Here is a 17,327-nt window from a genome sequence, read left to right on the forward strand (position 1 = left end):
AGAAAAAGTATCAACCCAATGATTGACTTTTCATGTCCCTCCTAAATCAAGGAAAATTTCCCCACCATTCAATGTTCTCTGAGTCCAGGAAGCAATCCCTCGAGGGTCTCCCCTGATAGCAGGTCATGGGCACAGGGATCTGAGGCTACTCCTTACTCCCGGCACACCAGATGACGGAGGCCAGCTCTGGGCGGCCTCCGCTGGTCCCTGCACAGGTCTATATCAGCCACCCCCTGTCCTCCTCAGATCAGCATTCTCTGGTTCTCCTCCCTCTACCCCTCCCCCTGCTTGTGCTCTTTTCCCTCTAATAAATAAATAAAATCCTAAAATAATACATAAAAGATTGAGCATCAAAGTGAACCTTGAGGCCTTCAAGACCTGGCCAGAAACACCCTCCTGTGTGTATTTCCTTGTCATCTTTCTTCTTGTGCTGATGGCGTCAGAGGTGCATGTCATCCCAAGGAGGGAGAAGGCCGATGGTGGAGAGACTCTGGGCTCCTGAAGAACACAGAAAGAATTTCAGTCTCCAATCTGAAGATCCACTCAGCACTGTCAAGGGGGGGGACCTCTGTGGTGACAGGCTACCAAAACCTGGGGAGGTACATGGTCATTCAGCGTAATGTAATATAGCTCCGTACAGCATGTTGAAATGACCAAGTTCACTTGAATAGTGATCAGCCTAAAACCTTTAAAGAGGACCAAAGAGGCACCTGGCTTCCTCAGGCACTAGGATCCTTGATCTCAGGGTTATGAGTTCGAGGCCCACATCAGTCACAGTTAACTTAAAAATAAAACAAAAGGCTTACACAGGACTAAAATCAGTGAGGCTCAAACAACAGAGCTGGTCTGTGCTGGGACGGATCCTGTCTCCCGCTCATTCAGCCACTGGGCACTGCGCACTCAGATGGTGCCAGGGCTTATCAGCCCAGCGGTTTCTCCTCGTGAGAGCTCAGGGTCTAGAGCAGAAGATGGACAAACGAGAAACCAAAATGTGAACGGGAAAAGCGATTGCTCCACAGCAAAAGAGCAAGGGACACAACTAAGGCCCGAACTCCACCCGGTGAGGGGTATGACAAGGCTGTGCTGAGATGACACGGAGAATTCCTGCGGGAGGAAAAGAAGGAGACAGCCCTGCACAAATGCGAGTGCATTCCACCTGGCGGAGGGCACCACGGAGCAGAGGACTGGAGGTTAGAAAGGGGGCCAGGGTGGCCAGAGAAGCTGAGGAAGGACGAGAGTGGGAGGGGAGGAGGGCCAGGGCCCGGGAAGTTGGTCAGTATCAGTGCTCTTCTCCCAGGGCTGTGTGACCGCACTTCCCCACACTCAGTGGCTGAACCAACAACTAACTGCTGCCTTGTGGTCTCAAAGGATCAGCAATCCAGCAGTGCTCTGATGGGGGCTCCTGCCAGAGACTCTCCTTAAACTGGGCTGCTGACAACACCAAGAGAGGACCTGATTCACCAAGAACCTGAGTGCACTCAGGGGCATGGGTCAGATACAGCCCATCTCAAAGACCTGACTTCTGTCTGCTGTGGGCACACAGGGGTGGGCCATGTGCATATGTCTGGGTCATGGTTCAACCTAGGAGCTTGTGCTCCAGTATGAAGATTGGAGAGAGAACATGGATCCGAGTCAACATGGGGCTGGGCAATGAGTTTTTGAACGAAATCTCAGAAGGGCCTTTGGGTCACGTTGCCACGTTCTGTGACATGGAAGTGAATCACCAAGTCCGGACCACACTCTGGGGAGGGGTCACACAAACATGTCTACAGAGGAGTTGGGGAACCAATGGAGCCCCCGAAGGGAGACTGTGAAGATCCCTGAAGGGTCCAGGCATTGCCCAGAATCAGACTGGTAGGGATGCTTAGCAGGCTTGAACCCAGCTCTTTGAGTATCCTCAAAGTTGGGGTCCTGGATGCAACCTAGCCATTCACTGGGGGCTCTGGAAAAGTTTTTCTGGAAGGAAGTGGCTGTTGGCCTGGAAATGTTATCGGGCTGAGGGTGATCATTGGTCTCCTAGACAGGAGACATATGCCCAGGTTCTTGTCTGAGGAGGATCCTGGGTCATGGCAACCCACTGGATCGACCCCTATCTGCATCACACCCTTTGGAAAGGAGAGAATGGACTGCATCCCGGGACAGGCGGTCTCTAGGACTAAGGGCACATTCTGACCATCAAGGGCCAAGACTCCAGTCCCTTCTTTAGAGTTTGCATTGAAAAGAAAAAGCCTAAGACCTTGGGAAGCTATTACCCAGCCCTCTGTAAGTGGGGCTGTCCTTTCTGGGACTCCAGAATGTGAGCACCGATGAACACATGTGTGCACACAGGAGCTTGTGTGCTGATGCACACAAACACACACACCCCAGGAGGGACTGTGGGGTGGGATCTGATGAGTAGCAGATTCCAAGAAGTTGACAGGAGGGAGGAAATTGGGTGGGAGGTATTTCCTACATGTGACAGCCCTCCTCTAACATCATAGCTATTATCCAACCTATGCCTGTGGACATCTGATAGAAAGACATGCTGGACTCATCCATATTTGGCAAGAAGACCATCCTTGTCTGCCACAATGGCTTATCTAGGGTCTGAACCAGGTAAGAATAGAGACTTGTGTCTGAAACCAGGTGTGTTTGCAAGCTGGGGCCCTGGCTGCTCCCAGACCTTCCCTGGGGGCCTGTGAGAGGGGTGTGTTGGGGTCACTGCGTACAGATAAGATGTGTCCTTCCATGCAGAAGGAGGAAGAGGAGATGGCAGACGGGAGCACTGTTCATGTAGGGGTCCAATCAGGAGTGGGCCCCGATAGGGCATCTCAGGAAGTGATGTCACTGCCTGGATCACAAAGGCCTTCAGAACTTGGAACCCCTGCAACCAGGCAGCCAGTCTAGTCCAGTAGCAGGGTTACTGGAGTCAGGACCAAGACACAGAAAGATGTTTTCCTGTTGTGTACCTAGTTTCTTGGGCTCTGGGTACCAGAACCCCCAAGAAAATGACTTGTTCCCATGCTGCAGACATTGGCTAAAACCACACCCCCAATGCCGCAGGTCCTTTCGAGGGAGACGCCATAAGGTACTTACTACTGAGGAGACTAGGCGATGCCCACCCCTCTGAACCGTCCTAGGGAAGCCCCATCCCTTCCTCTGGAGTTTGGGGGGAGGAGGGATATGTGGGGGTTCCTGCCCATGGGCTGGAGGAGGGTGAGTACAGTGGATACTCTTGTGATCCCTTCTTGTTCACACCAATGTCAGGGTGGGCAGGGTGCACAGGGGATTCCTGAGGTGACTCTGAGCTGTGCCAGAGCACATCCAAGGCCCTGAAGCTGGGCCACGTTTCTCTCCTTGGGGGAGGGCTCTGCCACCTGGGCTGTGGTGTGTCTGGAATGGAGCGCCCTGGGTCTGAAGACCAGCAAAGGCCTCCAGACAGGGCTCTAAGTCCTCCTGCCTGCCTTCCGGGCACTGTCTTTACAGAATGCCCCAGAGGACATGGTGCAGGAGGTGACCGAGGAGATTGCCTGCTCTCCTTCCTCCAAGGAGAAGAAGCCGCACACGGCCAACAGAGTCTGGCGCTGGCTCAGGGTGAGTGCAGGTGCTGTGGAGACCCGACCCCGGGGAGCCCATGCAGCACCAAGGGACCCACTTCCTAGAAGCCAACCTGGCCTCCTAGAGTCCTGTACTCCCGTGAATCTGCATCCCATCTCTTCCCCAAACTGGCCCACATGGTCCTGCCCACGCCTTGGACAGAAGCACTGCCATTGTCCACATACTTATAGGAGTATCATTAAAGAGACTTTAGACCAGGTTTCATCCCGTTGATCTAGACTCCTTTTGCCCTGGCCTAGGCATTTTCCTAACTCGTGCTCCCAGGTGCCCCCACTGGCCCAACAGTCCTTCCTCAGCTTCTGCAAGTCTGGATTGGGAGACTTTGATCCAAAGGGACATGGGGCCCATGGTACTCTGTCTCTTGCTCTGCGCTTTGGTATTGATGGAACACATTGTTGCCCCCCCACACACCCCAAGGAAAAGGAACAGGGGCCTCACTGCACTGCACTGCACGGCAGTCCGGAAGGCCAGTCATTGATCACAGCCATGGAGCCCTTTACTGGGGCAGGACTGGATGTAATCCCCTTCTCTGGCCAAGGCGCAGTGCTTCATCCTACAGCCTCCGTTCCTTCTTATCCTAAGCCCTCTCGCCTTAAACATCTCTGTGTTCTCGTCTCAAGAATAGGATATGTTGGGTGCCGGGGTGGCTCAGGGGTTTCAGCCTCTGCCTGCAGCTCAGGTCATGGTTCCTGGGTATCACAGTCCTGGGATCGAGGCCCACGTCGGGGGCGTGGGGTCCTCTGCTCAGCAGGGAGCCTGCTTCCCCCTTTATGTCTGGCTGCCTCTCTGCCTACTTGTCACCTCTCTCTCTGTCAAATAAATAAATAACAAGTCTTTCAAAAAAGTAAAAAGAATGGGCTATGTTATCAGAAATCACAGGATCCATGCCACTCATGCAGGGACGTGCTATCCATACTCCGCTCACAAAGGGACCTCAGATACTAGCAAGTTCAGACATCATTTCTTTCAATTCTTTGTATGGATACCAAGAACATTTTCTCATTGCCTTAAAGGCTTCTTAACTGATTGGCTGATTGATGGATTTGAGAGAGAGACAGGGGGAGAGTGGGGAGAAGCAGACGGAGAGACAGAATCCTCAAGCAGACACTTCCCTATGGACACAGCCCTACGAGGAGCGCAGCCTCAGAACACGGAGACCATGACCTGAAGCAAAACCAAGAGCCTTAGGCTGAACCCAATGAGACACTGAGTCACCCGATTCTTTTTCGGACTCTGGGCTCTCTTGTCCCACCTCTTGCCGAAGTCCCTGAGATCTGGGCGCTCATTCTGCCCTCCAAGCCCCAACCCTCCTGGTGGCCACAGCACTGACTCATGTCTCCTCTGATTCACCTCAGGGGAAAAATCGTTCAACCAGGAAGAGGAGGAAGACCTCGGTGCTGATGGCCAAGCAGGCCGACAAGCTGCAGGCTGCAATAGATCACCTGGTGCCTGCCGTCATCAGACAAGATCTACACTGTGTCCACACCTTTCTGGACACATACCGTCACTTGGCCACCACCCAGGAGGTGCTGGACCTCCCCTTTGCAAGGTGAGCACGCTCCCCTGCCCCTAACTGCTCTGTGAGATTTGGCCAATTCCTGTTCTGAGACTCTGGCAGGTCCCCAAGCTTCCCCAAGCTTCCCTTGCTCCTAACTGGGGCAGAGGTATTATAGGGACTCAGTGGGGTCTTGTAGGGAAAAGACACCTGGGAGCCTGCGCCAGTGGAAAATTCTACTGGAGGGCCTGTGGGCATGCTCTTTGCTCATTCCTGTGCCCCTCATGATGAAGCCTCTGCCTCATCCCTGACTCTCACTATGATCTTGAGCTGGGCTCCTTGCCACTGAAAGGGAGATCTTAGACTCCTGGGGCCTGTGTCTGGCTGAATCCAGAGCAAGCATCCCTGGGGGTGAGCAGGGACCAGGCCCACTCAGATGTCGGAGATGGGCTGGTTGGGGCCCTTTTATTCAGCAAGCATTCAGGAAGCCCCGGTAGGTGGAGGCGATTATCCAGGAGCTGAATGGGATCCCTGCACAGAACAGAGAGCACCCCAGGGCTGCAGGCTAGTCGAGGGTCTGGCGGTGAAAGCCAATATCCACAGACATCTCATGCGATGCCCCCTGGTCTCCTCTAGATTCGGATGTGTTTATTCCAGCTATGATGAGGTCGGCGGACCCCAGGAGCAGCGCAACATGTGAGTAAGCTTTGGCGGCTTTAGGAGGGCCTTCCCTCTCCACCAGGGTAGTGAGGGTCCTGTGAGTTTGAGGGGCTGCCGGACCTTCAGACTCACCTCGTTATTCTGCTTTATGGTAAATGTCTGAGAGCTTCTACTGGAAATTGGGAAGGTGCCCTGGGGAACTGGGGTAGGTGTGTGAGCACTGTGGGAGAGCAGAGGGGGATGGAGGACAGCTTCCACCCCTGAGAGGGTCATGCTCCATCCCTGCCCCCTCCCAGCCCTCTCTCTGCCCCAATTCTGGGACCCAGAACGCAGGATTTAGGAACCATCGCATAGCAGTGTTGGCACCTGCACGCTGGGTGCTCAGAGGGGGCTCAGGGAGAGTGGTGACCCAGTAGAGCCCAGGGAGCAGCAGACATCCCACACCCTGTGGGAGGTGAGTGTCAGTGGAAACAGACCCACTCTCATGGCACCTAGTGACTGGGCAGAGGAGGTAACGGTGGAGGTATGGGGAGGGTCCTGGGAAGGCCTGGCTAGAGACAGAGTCCCTTTGTTCCCTCCTCGGTTGGATCTTCACGGAACAGAGGCAAGTGCAGTGAGGGTAATTAAGAGGTCAGACACCACCCCTCCCCAGGCACAAGCAGTTGAATTCAAGTGGCTTGTGGGCAAGGAGAGAGACTGAGGAGTGTGTCCAGCTCCCCTAAGAAGTCCAGAAATGCTCCCCCCATTGACCAAGGACTCCCACTCCTAGCGGCTTTCGCCAGCCTGCGGTGTGGGAGTAGGCCTTTCTCGGGCAGGACTGCCAGGTCGCAGGTGGACAAGGAGTCCGACTGGTCTCAGACAGGAGCTGACAGCCCAGGGGCCCAGGTTCCCACATAGGTTCCCTGGGATTTTGGTTTGGATGCGTACCCTGTCCTCTGACTTCTCTGCCTCCATGTGTGTCCCCAGGGCCGTCTATGCCATCCTTAACACCTGGGTGGAAAAGTATCCAGGGGATTTTTTGCAGCCTCCGGAGTTTCCTAGCTTGCATACGCTGCTGGCCTACCTGCAGGTCAATGTGCCGGGCTCGGACCTGCAGCGCCGTGCCCAGCTTCTGCTTCCAGAAAGGCAATGCGCTCCTGAAAAGAACACGGAGCCAGAGGCTGGGGGTGAGGAGGACTGGGGGTGACTGGTGTGGGCCTGAGGCGGAGGCAGGGTGGGCCACCCTGAGGAAGCCTCCGTAGATTGTAGTTGGGCTGAAGAGAGTGAGGCGTCTCAGATCCCTGTCCCCATGGGCTTCCATCGGGGACACCTTCCGGGGGCTGGGTCTTGAACGCAGGCCACGCTGAGTGGTGGGGAAAGGGAAAGGCAAAAGGGAAGTCAATCAAGCTGATGATGCTTTCTCTTCTTGGAGCTACAGCACCGGCCCCAGAGCCAGATCAGGATGTGTCTCGGGAAGTTGTTCCACCAGCCACTCTGGCACCTGCTGCACCTCTGGGGCCTGAGCTGGCCCCCGCCATCCCTGCTATGGCTGCTCACTATGGGTTAGGAAGACCAGTGACCCCCCCTGACCCATTGGGGCCAGGGCAGATGGTCGTCAGGGCCCTCGTTCACTTCTCTGCCACGGAAGAGCCACCAGGCCTTTTGACTTTCCTGAATGACCAGCAGGGTCCTGCCACCGAGCTGCCGCCCCCTGCCTCCGTGGAGCAAGCAGGCTCGGCCCCCGAGTAGCAGCTTGTGCTGGCTGCAGCTCCAGAGCATGACTCCCCCTCCCCCATCATTTCCTTCTTTATTGTATTTGTGTTCTGTGCTCACCTCTATAATTACTTCATAGATTTAATTTATTAAATAAAGTAGAATTTGAGTTTATATAACATTTTACTTGCATCCTTTGCAGTGGGATATGGAGGTCTCATTAGGTCTATCCAGAGTGTTGCACAACCATGTCGTTCTACGACGTTTCTGTCACAGAGACACCCACGCTCCTCATCGCTCACTGCTCTGTCCCTCCCCCAGTCCCTGCAACCACTGCTCTTCTCTCTGTCTCGGCCACTTCACCTCAACTTGGATTTTACTCTGCCTGGAAAACTACAATATGGCCTTTTGTGTGTGTCTGCAGAACATAAGAGTGATTCCCCTCTTTTCAAACTTTTTTAGAGACGATATAGGTATTTTCGTTTTTCTGAATCTTCTGCCAAAACAAACAATGAAACAGCACAACACAAAACAAATAACTCTTTTGTCTGGTACACCGCCAGCTAACTGCAGAGAAAGACCCTCCCTTTTGATAAAGAGCAGAGCTGCTACCCTGTGTGGTGTGCGACATCCTGGAAAGAGCCGCCGGTACCCACAGTGCAGTGGCCCTCCCAATACCTGGTTGTGTATACTGGTCTGCACACAACACACAACCCCAGGAGTCCACAGAATAGTGACCTTGGACTGATAGACACCCTTTCGATACAGGCAGACCCCCCACATAGATTTCATTATCCCGTGTACTGTTCATCTGAAATATCATTGTTCTTTGTGATTCACCTGAAAATGCTCCGCCCTGGGGACAGATATGGAGGCAGAGAAGTTAGAGGACAGGGTACGCATCCAAACAAAAATCCCAAGGAACCCATGTGGGAACCTGGGTCCTGGGCTGCCAGCTCCTGTCCGAGACCAGTCAGACTCCTTGTCCACCTGCGACCTGGCAGTGCTGCCCAAGACAGGCCTGCTCCCACACTGCAGGCTGGCCAAAAGCCACTAGGAGTGGGAGTCCTTGATCAATGGGGTGAGCATTTCTGGACTTCTTAGGGGAGCTGGACACCCGGAACAACAGGTAACAAGAACTAAAGGAGCGCCAGCATGGCCTTGCCACCAGCAGTGGTGTGCACACGCTCGGCTCCTGCGCCGCCGAGGAGACCACTTTTCCCCCAGTGGGACCGGGCCTTTCTGACATGCTGGGTTTCAAGTGACAGGTCAGTGTATCAGGCTGAGTACTCAAGAGGATAAATGAGTTCCCTCTGCTGGCTGAGCCCTCACCATTAGGTAGAACGGCCATGGTTTCATAGCAACCATTCCAATCTATGCCTACAGGGCCCTGAGATACAAATTCTGTTACTGTTTCAGGCCTTTTTGGTCTTTTTCACTACCACAAGGACAAGTCAGTAAGTTAGATGATAGACAAATGAATTCCATTCATCCTGGATTTTTCTGGTATTCTTTACGTGAAAGTACTTTTAAAATATATATCTATATCTATATCTATAGATATAGATATAGATATTTATCTCACATAGCAATATACAAATGCTAGTTATTACAAATTACATCCAAATGAAGCTAGATGTCTCAGAAACTGGCATTCTTATTGTTTATTTTTATTTAAAAAAAATCAGTCATTTTCCTACTTGGCTCAGAATCAGAAAGTTTCATCATAGTTCAGTTTTAGGATTCCTCTAAAGTGATCTAGAAACAAAGACAGTAATACACATTCTTCCAAATTCAAAACCGAAGTATATACAACACTCATCAGGAGCTGAAACACTTTCATGAGCAGACAATGACCAACTACAGAATGTCCCGGTGGGTTACAGTCACGAAGGTGGTGAGAAGACCTACTCTCGGACACCAGTGGTTTGGCTTAAAGAGTCTCTCATGTCCAATGAAAACTGAGTTCTGACATCCTGCCTTTTTAGAGAGAGTTAACAAGATTAAGAAAGGGGTTTTAGAAAAGCTTTTCAAAAGGCCCCACACTTTGACCTGTTTTTTCTGCTGAAAAGTGCACACGAAGTCTAAGCATGTACACATGTGGTAAATGACAGCTTTTCTAAAGCAAGAGCATGAACATCCAAATCTCATGGCTGGTCCACTTGAGAACCTTATTAATAGTCATGGACAGAATGGCTTTATTCATTTTTATAAACAGATACACCAAGTCTCTTAAGCTTAGTTCTTACTATTAAATTTACCTTTAATAAGGTAAAGGGTTTATTTTTTAAGAATGTTTTAATTTTTTAAGAATTAAAAAAAATCTTTTTTACAAACTCATGGCCCGGAGACAAGACCTGAGCTGAGATCCAGAGTTGGATGCTTAACCGACTGAGCCACCTAGAGGCCCCTTAAATTTATCTTTTAAAATATAATAATCTAAGGAAAAAAATACCCTTTTCTTCTATAACTTAATATGCCATTGCCACTTCATCTCTGACAAGGACCTTCCCCCTCACACCCTGGACGAATGAATTTACTGTGTTCCATACTGAGAAATGTTGTCACTATGATTATTCCATGAAACTGCTGAAATGCTGTCAGTACCTTGGAAGCCCAAGCCACATGACCCACGACGGGGACCAGCTGGAGTCCTACTCATATTCACTGAAGGTGCCTGGCTGCTCTTCGGTAGCCTGGGCTGCCTCCTCGACAGTCTGGACCTCAAGTGCTTTCAGGACAATAGCAGGGGACGCGGCGCTGGCTTTTAGCATAGCCATGGCCTCACTGTGACTTCAATTGTTCAAATCAATGCCATTGATATTCAGCAATATATCACCTGTCCAAAGGAATAAACAAGAAAATGAGATGAGCTACCAAGTCATTATCTTCCCTATACATCCTGTGATTTGTAATTTTTTCACATCTCTGTCATTCTTACGATATCGAGGGAAAAATCCAATTCATGGAAAACATTCCAAAACAACTCAAAACTTTAAGATAATTTCATCATATATAGGAAAAAATGTGGCTTGAGGCACTGTGATTTGACTGGACGTCCAAGTCATTAGACCTGGTTTTGCTAATGTGCAGGACCTGGGCATGTTCATTTCTCTTCTTTGGGCTTCAGTGATTTCTATAGTTCTTTCCTGCTCAAAAATAATTTGATCTTTTGCTCTTAGAAATGAATTTTTAACATATCCTGTTTTAGAGTTACACAGTTTTATAGATATAGTCCTACAGAGTTTGTTCAGCGTGGATGTATCAGAATACTTAAAGAGAAGAGATCCTTGGGTCTACACAAAGAAATGAAACTTGTGATTTGAGCATCTTTTGCTTAAGGAAGAAAAAAAGTGTTTGTTGCCCTGCCAAGTAATATAATAAAAAAAGGGCAACGAGGATTATATAAAAGGTTAGGAAGGAAAAGATGAGTGTTCTATTTTTTAGAGGGTTTTTTCCAACGTAAAATAATGCAAAGATCTAAATAAACATTAGAAAATAATGGAAAGGGTGCCTGGGTGGCTCAGTGGGTTAAAGCCTCTGCCTGCAGCTCAGGTCATGATCCCAGGTCCTAGGATCGAGCCCGCATCGGGCTCTGCTCAGCCGGAAGCCTGCTTCCCCTCCACCCACCCCCCGCCTGCCTCTCTGCCTACTTGTAATCTGTGTCCGTCAGATAAATAAAAAAATTCTTAAAAAAAAAAAAAAGAACGGAAACATCATCAAACTGCAGCAATTTTCCTTCCCATTAGGCATTTTTCTAACCTTAGAGAGAGGTTTTACACTTTTATATAGAAGAGACACTTTAGAAGATTTTTAAAAAATCATATTTAATAGAAAATTTGGGGAATATTTGTTACTTTTTTCAAACATGAGTTGCATGCAGGGAGAAGATGGGAAGAGTTTCACTGTTCCCAGCCCTTCCTATCTTACCTCTTTTGATGCGGCCATCACGTGCCAGACAGCCATGAGCTGGCACACTGGTTACAAGGATGAGCAGTTCACCACTCTTGCTTCCTCTGCCCCCTGCCACTGTCATTCCCAGGGACTCAGGTGGTTCCTTCTTTACAGTAATGTGTTTTTCTTGGCATGTAACACACTGGGTAAGATCCTAACACAGGAGAAGAAAATTCATTGCAAAATAAATAATACATAGCTGAAGTAAAGTAAGGAAACTGAAGGAAAAAATACCATGGCAATGATAAAGTCACTATTAAAATCAGTTACTGTAGAAATAATACACAGTTCCTCATGGTACAAACATGACACTGAACACTGGGGATCACAATGTCAGACTTTGGACGGCTGTATTTTCATATGACTATGTATGGAACACAAAAAACTCAGGACTGTTGACATATGGAAGTCAAAATAGGGCCAATTCTACAAAGGTAAATAATGCACTTGAGTTTTAAGATTCTGAAGACAAGCTAATTAATTTTATTTCTGTCTCTCTCCTCTATTCTTTGAGAGAAATGGTGACAGAATAGTACAAAAGTAAAGTGCGGATTTTGGTAACTGCCAGAAAAAAGCTATAGATCTATCTTCTGTTTCTTACTCATGAGAATGCTCGGTCATGAAATGGGTGCAAACTCATCTTCACAACCTTCACGGAAAGCTAGAAGGATATGAAATAACTGAATTTTGAAAAAGTTACGGAAGAGAAAAATTTTCCAACAAAGTGTGTTCTCAGGAAAAAGCAATTTTTACCGATATTGATTGTTTCTATTTATGGGGACAATCCTAGAAGAAAAGGAAAATTTAAAACATCACCTTTTTTTAAATTAGAATGCTATAAAAAACACTGGGTACCTATGCAATATTAATATTAAAATAGCAATAGTAACTATATTTATTGAAGATTTACTATGTGTAAAGCAAATGGCTTCACATGTATTATTTCATTTTCATGGTTTCATTACATTTCATTACAATGGTCCTGAGTATAAATCCTATGGTTGGCCCCATTTTATAAACAAGGGAATAGCCTTATTAGAAAGGTCATGTAGGGGCACCTGGGTGGCTCAGTGGGGTAAGCCACTGCCTTCGGCTCAGGTCATGATCTCAGAGTCCTGGGATTGAGCCCCGCATCAGGCTCTCTGCTCAGCGGGGGGCCTGCTTCCTCCTCTCTCTCTGCCTGCCTCTCTGCCTACTTGTGATCTCTGTCTGTCAAATAAATAAATAAAATCTTAAAAAAAAAAAAAAGAAAGTTCATGTAATTTGCTTGAAATTATATAGCTACGCATGATCACACTGGGATTTGAGGTGATTCAAGTTTAAAAAATATACACATACACACACATAGTGTATATACATAAACATGTATTCATATGTAGTTGTGTATGTTTATACAGCATGATGCTATATGCATCCACACTACAATGGTGCTATCCCATTAAGTGTAATAATGGAAGCTCCTATCTCAAAAGGTTCCTTAACACATATACTGTAACAGCATAGTGTAGATAACAAGATAACTATTACCACGACTAACAATATCAACAGCAGAACTAGATGAGTTCTTTTGCTAGAACTATAACATTTCCTTTAGTGACACTGCTTCAGAGTGGACAGGTACGACGTGTCAGTCAAGCCCTGCACCGGCAGGGGTGTCTGCTCTCCTCTGCTCCTGAAACCAACACTCTGAAATTTTCTTGAGGGCACTACTTAAATAGCCTAGAGTTCCTAGAATTTTGACCTCATAGAAAACCTGTAAACGTCCACAGGTGGTATCATAGCATATGACATCTATGTTCGCATCCTTCAAAACTGGGCAAGACCCACGTGATTATGAAGACAATCCAGGTAAACTCAGCTGGGAGCACATTGACTTCAACGCTTGTGTCTGTCAGGTATCGAGTCAATTAGAGGTGGTTGTTTTATTCCTCCAAATGGCTGAGATGTATGCATTTTAGCCAAACTTCACAGATTACTCTTGGTATACTTCATGGAAACTTCTAAGGGCTTAACACTGGATGAATGTTTCCAAGCAGGAGCTACGCAGGGGCTTAGTAATAGAGTAATGTGTGCTTTAATTTTTAACAATGATTATCCTCTGAACAGGTTGTTTTGATGAATTTGTATTTGTTTTCCCTAGGAGACCTTTATTTTTTTAAAGTAGGATTTGACATCACAAATGCTGTATGTTAATGGTAAATTGCTAAATTAATGCTTAAAATTACATTTCATGTGGCTGTTCTAACAAGCAGGTTTACAGAGCACCTAAAGTAAGAATTCAGCATTGCTATTTAAAACACCACCACTTAAAATTAAGGAAGAGGAACTAGTAAAAAGAAAAATATTTGTGCCCAAAACAAAAAAAAGGACATAAATCGTCCACTATATGAACGCTGAAATGGTTAAGTAGTTCTTAAAACAGTCTTAAATTTGTAGCGTTGTCTTTGAGCACCCATATTTCCACTTTCTGTAGTATTCATGGATTCAGTTACCAACTTTTGCCTTAATTATGATTCTTTATGAATATGTATATATAGGTAACTTGTAAATCAAGGACCAGCTATATGAACAACTCTATTCAAATTCCTTTTCGAAACAATAACTGCTTTTCGTAGTCATCATTGTGAAAGCAAAATTATAGGTTCCCTTCACACATTTTGTATTCTGTTCAAAAATAAGATGAAGTTTGTGCTTATAATTTCTTAAAAGTTTTAAGTGAACAAAGACCAGTGACAAGTTTATACTTCAGCTCAGAAAACAAGATAAACCTGATGGACCAAAAATACTTGTGCCTTTAAATGATGCTTTCTTGGGGCGCCTGGGTAGCTCAGTGTGTTGAGCCACTGCCTTCGGCTCGGGTCATGATCTCGGGCTCCTGGGATCGAGTCCCGCATCGGGCTCTCTGCTCAGCGAGGAGCCTGCTTCTCTCTCTCTCTCTCTGCCTGCCTCTCTGCCTACCTGTGATCTCTGTGTGTCAAATGAATAAATAAAATCTTAAAAATAAATAAATACAAAAATAAATAATGCTTTCTTGGGCTCCTATGACATTACAGAGTTATTCTCTCAAATTGTACTTACATTAAGAAGCCACTTTAAGCTAAACATGTGTTTCTCAAGTCATTCTCCTTAAGTAAAATTAAATTGCTTTGCTAAATTAAAACTTATTTACTGGTCTACTTAAAAACTATAGGAAGTAAAAACAAACAAACAAACAAAAAATCGATAGGAAGTTTCCGATGTGTGATTTTCACACAGTTGGTAAATAGCATCATTGTAAAAATTCTGGCCTACTAGAAGTTGAGTTCAAATGAAAGATCAAATGAAGTAAATAACACTGAGAACACAGTAAAGTGCCACTGTTTTTTGACTTCTACTGATTTCTGCATCCAAAGTGAGACAGCATCAGAATTTTTGGCACAGATAAATGACCTACGAATATATTATCAAAGCACTGAAATATGAAAGATGCAGCAAAAAGCTCAACATATGGGAATTTAAAATGATCTAGGGTAGTATTCCTATGAACTGTAACATAAAAAGAAATGCTTTATGTGTTTTGCATGTACGTATCAGAAAGTATGATTTATGCTTCATATTCACATAGGGAATTCTGTTGTTGTAGGCAAACTGCCCAACCGCTAAGTATGGACTTGTTGGTCATTGTCTTTTTTTCAGTTACATAACCTCCTGTTACAACTGAATGAGCAAACCAAGATAAATCCCACTTTCAAGCAGGACCAAACAAAGAAGTCTTTCTAGAAGATCAAACACTTCTCATCAATCTGGCAGAGGGACCTTCTTACTAAGAAACCACCCCTAGTGGCTGAGAAACAGACTGTACAGGGACTCTCAAGGTAGCCAAACACACATTCCACACCCCCAAACACCTTGTGTTCACCTTTTCCAACAGAGTAACAGCCCTCATTTAAATCATACCAAGGATTCCCTGAGGGCAGATGAATGAAAACATGCAAACTCGAGGCCTCACCTTCTGTGAGCTGGGACTGTTGTGGTACAGCGGCTGTGCATGGTGCCGGCTGCTACTCTGAGCTCCTGCGTCCTGGACAGGGTTACCAGGCTGGGATTTCCCCGGCCTAGCAATTGTTAAATCCACCCTCTCGCCACTAGCCTGGAGAAAACACACATATATAATCACCAGTCATTAATGATGCTTCTCACTTAAAAAAATTATAGGGAGGGTCATTTTCAATGCACTTATCATCGCTGTATCAGAGCCTCACCTGAGTGGGGATTGCAGGCCCCTGCTGGGGGTGGGGCAGACGAGGGAGTTCATTTCAGGAGCTAATACTTTAAAACTTCTGCAGGTAAAAGAGCCACACACAGACCTCTTGGGTAAACCTTCCCTAATCCTGGAAATACCAAGGATATAACCAAAGCAAAGCCTGGGTTCTGATCTCCCCATGATTTCTTGAAGGGTAACTGTCTTTTTATACTTCCCTCCCCTGCAAAACTGGCCTTGGCACTGAGAGAAAGAGAGCAAAGAAGATAAAAGGACGAACGGATTCTAAACTAGATTACAATCCTTTGTGATTTCTGAAATAAATTCCAAGATGGCTACTTTGAGACTGATAATCAATGAAACTACGTGTAGCTCTGTTTGCACACACTACAGCTTCGAATCGAAAATAGGGATCAGCTTAAACAGTCCTGAAAAGAATGATAACAAAGGTCCTGTAAAACAGGAATAGTATTTATATACATCACAAATTGTGTGCGTATATATGCCACATGTGCACTCACACATAAATGTAATTTAAGAGGTGATGATAACCACGTTGAATTTAGAGGTCCATTTTCTGTATTTATAGATCTAGATCTGAAACACAGATTCACATCTATTACACTTTTTATAGCTATTTTAGCTTTGCTTTTAACGTACAGGCCTGGTCTACTTGATGCTGATTCTTGGTCATGACTACAACTTTCCAAGTTTACTATCATTTCTATGGGAAAATTTGACAGCCTGCTTTCAAGAAGCTGTGGTGGAAAGTAGAGCACTCCTCCCCCATGAATGCAGTCAAGTTGGAAAAGGAGTGAAAACCATAATTTTAAAAAAATGATTTTATTGATTTATTTGAGAGCGAAAGCGAGAGAGCAGGGTGGAAGGGCAAAGGAAGAGGGAGAAACCAACTCCTCGCAGAGCAGAGAGCCCGATGTAGGATCTGAGCCGAAGGCAGATGCTGAACCACGGAGCCACCCAGGTGCCTGAGTGATAACCAATTTTAAGGCCCTATTAAAGTCACTTACTTATTCAAGTATTTCATTAAACTAGTTTCAGACAATTCTTCCAATAACTGAAAGAATAACACTTCTGGGGATTTGATCTAACAGGCAAATTCCAAATAGAACGCTTACAATCCAGATATTTGAGATTCTGACACTTCCCAGTATTAGATCACACGGTGTGAAGGGTGAGAAAAACCTGTGATCTCATTTCAATATTAAGAATTGTTTGCTTTACTGCCTAACCCTCCCCACTACCAAATACTCTATAACCACTAATTTAGCTTTATGGGAAGACCCCTGCTCATGCAAACCTATTAACAAACAAATCCCTGATCTTTTCTGATTTCTTAAAAGACAAAATTCTGGGTGTGTGATGGAAGTGGACATATAAGCTTTAAACGATGGGCCAACATTTGGGTTTAGGCCAACTGCCTATCTAACTCTTCAGGGTTTCAAGCACAACAAAAGAATTCTGTTAAAGTCAAGATTTTTAAAAATGCAGGATGCCTAAATGACAATACCTGTATTTCATAAAATAGTGGCATGCCCTTTTGATGGGAGTATATACTGGTATGATCTTTCTAGAGGGAAGTTAAGCAAAATGTCTTAAACTTGAAAACAAAACATTAAAGTCTGTTGACAGGGGAGTGTTTACGTAAGTTTTAGCACAACACACCTACTA

General features: G+C 46.3%; 2 protein-coding genes across 2 annotated transcripts in view; one reads left to right on the forward strand and one right to left on the reverse strand.

Moving 5' to 3' along the window:
- Positions 1-7,620, forward strand: part of LOC309848753 (uncharacterized protein) — a 339,042-nt gene extending 331,422 nt beyond the window's left edge. The window contains exons 4-9 of the mRNA XM_082700734.1: positions 2,985-3,067; positions 3,466-3,573; positions 4,953-5,146; positions 5,729-5,788; positions 6,719-6,918; positions 7,170-7,620. Coding sequence (XP_082556860.1) covers positions 2,985-3,067; positions 3,466-3,573; positions 4,953-5,146; positions 5,729-5,788; positions 6,719-6,918; positions 7,170-7,480 — 956 coding nt within the window. The 3' untranslated portion in view covers positions 7,481-7,620. The remainder of the gene's footprint in view (positions 1-2,984; positions 3,068-3,465; positions 3,574-4,952; positions 5,147-5,728; positions 5,789-6,718; positions 6,919-7,169) is intronic.
- The window catches only part of LOC309848754 (uncharacterized protein), a 33,127-nt gene that overhangs the window by 14,042 nt on the left and 1,758 nt on the right, over positions 1-17,327 (reverse strand). The window contains exons 2-5 of the mRNA XM_082700735.1: positions 11,375-11,552; positions 10,052-10,283; positions 807-956; positions 362-498 (exon numbers count right to left, since the gene is read on the reverse strand). The gene's annotated coding sequence lies outside the window, so the exon portion shown is untranslated. The remainder of the gene's footprint in view (positions 1-361; positions 499-806; positions 957-10,051; positions 10,284-11,374; positions 11,553-17,327) is intronic.

This window comes from Mustela nivalis, assembly GCF_964662115.1.
Source record: "Mustela nivalis genome assembly, chromosome: 15".
Classification (NCBI taxonomy): domain Eukaryota; kingdom Metazoa; phylum Chordata; class Mammalia; order Carnivora; family Mustelidae; genus Mustela; species Mustela nivalis.